This window comes from Schistocerca gregaria, chromosome 3 (assembly GCF_023897955.1).
Source record: "Schistocerca gregaria isolate iqSchGreg1 chromosome 3, iqSchGreg1.2, whole genome shotgun sequence".
NCBI lineage: Eukaryota > Metazoa > Arthropoda > Insecta > Orthoptera > Acrididae > Schistocerca > Schistocerca gregaria.
In genome coordinates this window covers 885,790,686-885,799,852 of record NC_064922.1, presented here as the reverse complement: position 1 = coordinate 885,799,852, position 9,167 = coordinate 885,790,686, and the positions used below count along the sequence as shown (strand labels likewise).

At 39.6% G+C, this 9,167-nt stretch overlaps 1 protein-coding gene across 6 annotated transcripts in view; it reads left to right on the top strand.

Annotated features, from left to right (window-relative positions):
* The window catches only part of LOC126355076 (NAD-dependent protein deacetylase sirtuin-3-like), a 60,656-nt gene that overhangs the window by 13,720 nt on the left and 37,769 nt on the right, over positions 1 to 9,167 (top strand). For 5 of the 6 annotated variants that reach the window (XM_050005255.1, XM_050005259.1, XM_050005256.1 and 2 more), the window contains one exon: positions 2,516 to 2,675. The exons of the other annotated variant lie outside the window; for it this stretch is intronic. In XM_050005255.1, coding sequence (XP_049861212.1) covers positions 2,516 to 2,675 — 160 coding nt within the window. The remainder of the gene's footprint in view (positions 1 to 2,515; positions 2,676 to 9,167) is intronic. 6 annotated transcript variants of the gene reach the window in all.

Genomic DNA, 9,167 nt, shown 5'->3' with positions numbered 1-9,167 from the left:
TAGTCCCTGAAGAACATGTTGATAAAGCAGGCCGATAGCACTTCCACGAGACACCTGCTGTCCCGGGCAGTCCACACTTCTGGAGCTGGAAAACTTTTTCTTGTCCTGACACATGGGCTGCCCCTGCTAAGCAGGTCAGTAAGGCAGACCATTACTATTCCTGCACAGTATGCCTGTCATACAGGGCAGTCTATGCGGCAGGGTTGGAAAGATATTTTAGTCCATATTTCTACTCCTGTAGGAGGTAGGAGGCTATACACCCCATAATTCTGATAATTGTGAATTTTGCTGTGTGTGTGCCGGATTTAGTTGAAAATGATCCAGGAGTTTGGGAGGAGATCCCAGATGTACATACATACGTCCCCATACATACATACATACATACTGCTTTTTCCTTGGTTCATTAGTGGAGTCGCTTGAGGAAGATTAACACATTAGTGAAGATATCTTCAGGTAAATTAGACGGTGTTCCCAAGTGATATGCAGTTTTTGTCTATCTTCCCCTCCCTTCCCATGAACATACTCCTTAAAACATACAAAAGCTAACACTTCATCTTATAGTTGAGGAGTTCCTCTTCATGACTGGTTAGCAGATGCACATTTTTCATCAAAAATAGATCATATTGTGACATTGTCCTGACTACATGGAAACTGGAGTTTGGTGTTTCAAACAACTTTTATAATGTGGTCTTCACTGCCTCATTATAATTTAGTTTCAAATCTACAAACAAATTTATTTAAACTCTACACACTTCAAAGAATTATGTTTGCTTACAATGTTATAACCTTTGAGAGTGGTGTTCCACTTGGGCTTCATTGTCTAGACTGATTATTTCCCATGTTCATCATTCAACATGTTTGCTTGAAGGAACCCCAGAGTCACATACATGTGATAAAACATTTTGTGTTACATGCAAACAAAGGAAAATGTGCAATTAGGGCTATCTTTACTGTGATTTTCTGTCTTGTGAGCACACATTATTTTTAAATATCTTTACAGTTCCTTTCCATCTTGCCTGACTAGTTTGAGGATAGGATTCTGTTGTGTTATTGCAAAGCCAAGCTCAGCAAAAAAAATTTAGTGGGTATTTTATTTGTTATTAGCATTATTCATATAATGGTCCTTTGAATCATTTCTGTGAAAATCACTTATTAAAAAAATATGTTTTAATCTATTGCTATGCATTTTTCTTAATTTCTTGTGAAACATATTTGAGATTACAAAAGCAACAAGATGTGGCATTGCTTTTTGATGAATCTCATAAAAAAAGTGATGTTAAGTTTCTAAAACTAAAACTTTCACTAGTGGGAGATAAGGGACAGGGATTGTGTTTGAATTGTGAAATCTGAGGGTAAACAGGGCACACATCAGAGGTGAAGATCAAAATTGGATTGATGCTATAAGAATAAGTAACTTCAGTCTCTCTCTCTCTCTCTCTCTCTCTCTCTCTCTCTCTCTCTCTCTCTCTCACCCTTTTTGGGGGAGGGGGGGGGCAGACAACTGCAAAGAATGATATAAGAGAATTCATAACAAAGTGCTCATAGTTCAAAATTAATTAAAATACAATACCTCACTTTAAGTGAATTTGCAAAAACATGATCCAGTCACATTAATGTGACCCATATGCAGCAACATTCGCTTAATGGTCATTGAGGAAATACTGTTGATAGCCACTTGGTTCATTTGGGCAGTCAACCACTCAACAGTTGCACATCTATTCACCCCTACAAATCTCCACAACCATACCCATGCCATCTGTGGCCTGTGGTGCACCAGTTACCTCGGTGCCAGTTTCGGTAGCATCATTTTGTTATGCATGGTATAATATAACCACCACAGAATGTGAACAGTTTACAAACTAACTCATTTTGGAAATGCTTCCATCCTTGGCCTGAAAGCCAATGATTGTGCCCTTTTGGATGCCAGATAATTTGCTTTATTACTGCATTACAACGACTGCACTGTTTTCCACTTCTTCTTGACACACTTTACATACCCTCCAGATCTACTGCTGCCACAAGCCAGCTGTGAGTGGTTATCGCACATTGACATCGAACATAGGTTGTGGTTACATTGATGTGACCGGAGTACATACATGGAAGTCACCATAAAGAATTTTTTTGTAAAAAATTAAAATAAAAAATTGCATTCTTGTATGATGTTTTTGAGCCTGGAATGCATTTCATGTGTTGCGAGTTTTGTGTATCCTCCTATTTTTTGTATTTGACGTGTATTGCAGTGAAACAGCCTATCAAATTAAAAAGCAGTCAACATTTTAATTTTAATTCATTAATAGAGGACATCTTTGTAAACAACATTGAAAAGCTACTTTCTCATTTACTTCTGTTCATATTTGCTGAGGAAGTAGTCTTTATTCTGGAAGGCTCAGAGCACATCATCTTTTACTTTGCTGGCTTTTTACTAGGATTTACACAAGCAAAGATATTTTATCGTGCTTTTGCAGCCCCAAAATTTTATATTTATTTAGTAAACGTTACTCACATTTTATTCCAGATGTATGGAGTTGTTTTACTGCAAATTTTTATAAAAAGAGTAGTGATATACCATCAAATTCTTTACCAGCTATAGCAAAGTATATGGCTGACACTTCCAAAAATGTGCTTGTGATGGCTGGAGCTGGCCTTAGCACACACAGTGGAATTCCAGATTTCAGGTAAAACTGTGTGAGGTATGTTTTAAATTAGACATTTCATTGCATTTAAAGATACTATTTACTTTAGATTCAGCGTATTGCTGCTGCTGTAGTTCATACTATGGTGCTTGTAAACTGAGTTACTGATTACAGAGCATGGGTGGTTCAGAGTAGAGTTCAATCCAAGTCCAATGGTTTTGATTTTTTACTTGTAAATGCAGCATTTATTCTCTCTGCAATAATATCAAACAAACTTTGCCCTGGGAATGATACTACAGAGAAGCCCATCTCCGAATACAGTAACGCTGAAGAAAAGGTGCTTGACACAAGCAAAAAGTTGACACAAGAAAAAAGTTAGAGAAGTTGTGTGCCTATTTGCAAATTTAAATTATCTGATTTCTGTATTTCATTTCTCCCTCTCATTATATTATTCAAATGTAAAGTAAGCAGCTATTCTATTTCAAGATTGCTGAAGAAATTTTTCTGAACATCAGTGGAAGGCCAGAAAAAAATAGCTGCAGTTGTATTTGAGATTTTGCTAACACATGGTCATTATGTCACATGACTTGACACTGGCCACTGGCATGACAGTCAAGCACCAGGATGGGCAAGACGAATGACATCAGTACATTTAAGCACAGCAGATAGCAAATGCTTGGCACATGATACACTCCTTTGCTGAGGCCATGCAGGCACAGGGTTTCACATGTGTCACTATTTCAAAGACGTTCTGCAAGCACCTTGTTTCGGAAAAACAGCTACTGAGAGAGTCAATGTATACAGGCAAAAATTTATTGACATTACAAGTCATTACTGACTATTGCAAATTCTAAAAGCAAGTAGATGGGCCGGTATCAAAGCAACCTCGACAGGTGGGGGAGAGGGCAAAAGGGAGCACCTATCCACTCTGCTGGAATCTGAGTCAGAGACTCCTTGTCATTATAGAATTCTCACCCATATCTAGAAATAATTTTCTGTGATACTACTAAACCCAGATTCAGCAATGGCGAAAGCAACGATACGCTGTAGCTTTAGCGAGCACTGCATAATGTAGGTTTATCTGATTGTCAGAATGTTCCCAGTAAATTATAGCATTCCTTGGCATGGTGGCAGTTTTGAAACTGTTTTTCAGTCATGGCAGAAGCATTCCTAGAGAGAACACTGCCAAAATATAGCCACCAATCTTTTCAAGATAGTGTAACATGCAGGCATTCTGTTACCAACTGTACAGTCTATTTGACTTGGCTGGAACCTGCCAGAAGCACCTGGAAGTTGGATGTTGTCAATACTAAAGGTTTCTGGGAGACATCTGGGCTGCTGGTGATGGTGGTGCTGGATCCAAAGCATCAAGCATAGGCCCAGAGACTTCTGGAACTGGTGGCATCCCATTGGGATGTGACAGTTGCAGTGATGTCAGTGAAGTTGATTTCCATGGGCGTGCACTTCAGCTTGCAGGAAGGGAGGAATAGACAGCCATCCTGCCATCCTCTGTGAGCCAGGAGTAGAGAGCACTACAATGTGGTTGCAATGGTGGGGATGGTGAACACCTCAGTGATAAAGGGTGCTGACCATGGTGTCACAGCTGGAGTGCCAGCCCAGAACCCCACATGTTAAGGCCACCAATACCACTAAGTGCCCCTGCTGTTTCGCCTCAGACACAAAAATCCTCCCTGGATTCTGCACAGATGTGCATCTCCACACTGGGGCACCCGCGTGGGTTGGCATTGCTTAGTCTTCCAGTGGTACACAAAGGAGATCTAGAAGTGTCCTATGCAGGGGCCTTTGAAGAAGCTCTGCCAGGTGTTGACCATTGACAGGTGTTGACCTGTAAGAAGTTATGAAGGAGTTTAGTGCTGTAGTTTATTTAGTAGCACTTAAGGCTGTTAAAAATTACACTTTGAGAGTGTGAATAAACCATTCTGCCTGCCCATTTGAAGCTGAACAAAAAAGGAGTGTGGTAAAATGTTTAATTCCATTGTTGTTGTTGCTGCTGTGGTCTTCAGTCCTGAGACTGGTTTGATGCAGCTCTCCATGCTACTCTATCCTGTGCGAGCTTCTTCATCTCCCAGTACCTACAGCAACCTACATCCTTCTGAATCTGCTTAGTGTATTCATCTCTTGGTCTCCCTCTACGCTTTTTACCCTCCACGCTGTCCTCCAATGCTAAATTTGTGATCCCTTGATGCCTCAGAACATGTCCTACCAACCGATCCCTTCTTCTAGTCAAGTTGTGCCACAAACTCCTCTTCTCCCCAATTCCATTCAATACTTCCTTATTAGTTATGTGATCTACCCATCTAATCTTCAGCATTCTTCTGTAGCACCACATTTCAAAGGGTTCTATTCTCTTCTTGTCTAAACTATTTATTGTCCACGTTTCACTTCTATACATGGCTACACTCCATACAAATACTTTCAGAAACGACTTCCTGACATTTAAATTTAAACTTGATGCTAACAAATTTCTCTTTCCTTGCCATTGTCAGTCTACATTTTATATCCTCTCTACTTCGACCCTCATCAGTTATTTTGCTCCCCAAATAGCAAAACTCCTTTACTACTTTAAGTGTCTCATTTCCTAATATAATTCCCTGAGCATCACCTGACTTAATTTGACTACATTCCATTATCCTTGTTTTGCTTTTGTTGATGTTCATCTTATACCCTCCTTTCAAGACACTGTCCATTCTGTTCCACTGCTCTTCCAAGTCCTTTGCTGTCTCTGACAGAATTGCAATGTCATCAGCGAACCTCAAAGTTATTATTTCTTCTCCGTGGATTTTAATACCTACTCCGAACTTTCCTTATGTTTCCTTTACTGCTTGCTCAATATACAGATTGAATATCATCGGGGAGAGGCAACAACCCTGTCTCACTCCCTTCCCAACCACTGCTTCCCTTTCATGTCCCTTGACTCTTATAACTGCCATCTGGTTTCTGTACAAATTGTAAATAGCCTTTCGCTCCCTGTATTTTACCCCTGTCACCTTCAGAATTTGAAAGAGAGTATTCCAGTCAACATTGTCAAAAGCTTTCTCTAAGTCTACAAATGCGAGACATGTAGGTTTGACTTTCCTTAATCTATTTTCTAAGATAAGTCATAGGGTCAGTATTGCCTCACGTGTTCCAACATTTCTACGTAATCCAAACTGATCTTTCCTGAGGTCGGCTTCTACCAGTTTTTCCATTTGTCTGTAAAGAATTTGTGTTAGTATTTTGCAGCTGTGACTTATTAAACTGATAGTTCGGTAATTTTCGCATCTGTCAACACCTGCTTTTTTGGGATTGGAATTATTATATTCTTCTTGAAGACTAAGGGAATTTCCCCTGTCTCATACATCTTGCTCACCAGATGGTAGAGTTTTGTCAGGACTGGCTCTCCTAAGGCTGTCAGTAGTTCTAATGGAATGCTGTCTACTCCGGGGACCTTGTTTCTTCTCAGGTCTTTCAGTGCTCTCTCAAACTCTTCATGCAGTATCATATCTCCCATTTCATCTTCATCTACCTCCTCTTCCATTTCCATAATATTGTCCTCACGAAAATCACCCCTGTATAGGCCCTCTATATACTCCTTCCACCTTTCTGCTTTCCCTTCTTTGCTTAGAACTGGGTTGCCATCTGAGCTCTTGATATTCAAGCAAGTGGTTCTCTTTTCTCCAAAGGTCTCTTTAATTTTCCTGTAGGCAGTATCTATCTTACCCCTGGTGAGATAAGCCTCTACATCCTTACATTTGTCCTCTAGCCATCCCTGCTTAGCCATTTTGCACTTCCTGTCGATCTCATTTTTGAGACGCTTGTAGTCCTTTTTGCCTGCTTCATTTACTGCATTTTTGTATTTTCTCCTTTCATCAATTAAAGTCAGTATCTCTTCTGTTATCCAAGGATTTCTACTAGCCCTCGTCTTTTTACCTACTTGAGCCTCTGCTGCCTTCACTATTTCATTCCTCAAAGCTACCCATTCTTCTTCTATTGTATTTCTTTCCCCCATTCCTGTCAATTGTTCCCTTATGCTCTCCCTGAAACTCTGTACAACCTGTGGTTCTTTCAGTTTATCTAGGTCCCATCTCCTTAAATTCCCACCTTTTTGCAGTTTCTTCAATTTTAATCTACAGTTCATAACCAATAGATTGTGGTCAGAGTCCACATCTGCCCCTGGAAATGTCTTACAGTTTAAAATCTGGTTCCTAAATCTCTGTCATACCATTATATAATCTATCTGAAACCTTCTAGTATGTCCAGGGTTCTTCCATGTATACAACCTTCTTTCATGAATCTTGAGCCAAGTGTTAGCTATGATTAAGTTATGCTTTGTGCAAAATTCTACCATGCGGCTACCTCTTTCATTTCTTAGCCCCAATCAATATTCACCTGCTACGTTTCCTTCTCTTTCTTTTCCTAATGTTGAATTTCAGTCACCCATGACTATTAAATTTTCATCTCCCTTCACTACCTGAATAATTTCTTTTATCTCATCATAAATTTCATCAATTTCTTCATCATCTGCAGAGCTAGTTGGCATATCAACTTGTACTACTGTAGTAGGCGTGGGCTTCGTGTTTATCTTGGCCACAATAATGCATTCACTATGCTGTTTGTAGTAGTGGGTACAAAAAAATTTGAAATTGGCTACTGTTATTTGGGAACATTTTGTCGGTCACAACATGTACAATGTACCATCATTGTAAAGTACCATTGTCTGCCGGAGGCAGGTGACATATGTGACGTTTGGGAAAGAGTCTACAGTAATTAACCGCATGGACCCCCAAGAAAGGACCTGTGAAGTCAGCATGAACTCGATTCCATGGCTGCGTCAGTGTTGGTCATGGAGAAAATGACTGAATTGGAACAAGCTGGGGTACCTGGCAAACATCACAACATCAAACCACCTGTGCATCATTATCATCCATACAGTGCCAGTAGTTGTAGCACTGTACCAGTTGTTTCATCCTGGAAATCCTTCTATGGGATTGATGCAGGAATTGTAGGACAGAGCCACTACCCATCATCATTCCTCATCTTCCATCAGGAGCATCAGACCTCGATGAACCAGATGTTGGTGCCACCAATGGATAAAAGATGAAGTCCAAGTGGTATTGAACCTAAGAGTTTGGTAGGCCAAACCTACCGTATATATTCGTAGACCACTTTGAAGCAATATCTCTGGAATCGAGAAGGAACTCATCGAATGATTAATCCAGTTGGCTCTGTAACAGAAAACGAACTGTCCTGATGGTCAAATCTAGGACCAGCTTCTGCCAGAAGGTGAGAAAGTGCATTAGAATCATGAGTATAAGTGTGATACTGAATGGAGTATGAAAATTTGTCAAATAGCCTATTGAAGAAGGCTATGTGATTCGGTCAAAAAAGTTATGTGAGATTTATATCAGTAATAATATGAAATGTGGGATCATGTGAAAAAATGCAATATTTATGGAGACCATATATGATTGGCAACACTTACTTTTTGATCTGTGAATAATGTTCTTGAGCTGGAGTAATATTCTTTCACATAAATACAGTTGACCTCTGCGTATCATCCTCTAACATATGAGAGAGAACAGCCCCAACACATGGGGGTGCATCTATAGCCAACATCAATAGCAAGTGGGACTGGTAAGTCATTGGGCAGGGTGCGGACTGAAGGACTATTTTAATGTCTGAAAAGCATGATGGCACTCTTCGGACCATTGTAAAAAGTACTACCTTTTTATAGGTATGATTTAATGAGTGATGTATGGAGGCTGCCTGGGGTATAAATCAAATATAGTAATTGACTTTTCCTAGAAATTCTTGAAGGTCTGTATTGAATTTAGGCACAAGCATATTCTGAATAGCCTCCATATATTATTTGGTGGTCAGAGGGTCCTCTTCACTGAGAATATAACCTAAATAAGTGACCAGCAGTTGAAGGAAGACACGTTAGGAAAAGTTACATTTAAGGCCTTTCTGTGCAAGGGCTGCAAAAACTTAAAAGAGATTATGAAAATATTTGTCAATGTGTGACCTGTTACAGAGATATCATCAAGTTAATGGATGTAAAATGGAAACTCTACAATTTCTGTTCAAGAAACCTTTGTAATCTAGTGGAGGTGCTAGCCCATGAAAAGGAAACCTGTCAAATTAATAGAGTCCAAATGGTGTGTTCAAAACTAAAATCTTGAGTTTTGGTCAAGAGGCAATTGAAAATATGCCTTCATTAGCTCATTTTTTTAAGAATCTCTGTTCATGAGAATTAAGGAAAAGTTTTGTCCAGCAAAGGTAAGGAATACGAATCAATATACGCATGAGCATTAACGCTTTTCTTAGAATGTTCCCACAACCAAAGAGTATGTTCACCTTCCTGACCACCACCAATAGAAAAAAGACTGACTGTCTGAAATGGGGTACAAAATCTGTTGTTGGCCTAACCTCATCCATAATGCTCAATGGAATTGGACGAGCTTTCCAAAATCTTGGACTGATAAATGTGGCCCTCGAAGTCCATTGCTTTCTCTATACCAAATCTGAAGAGTG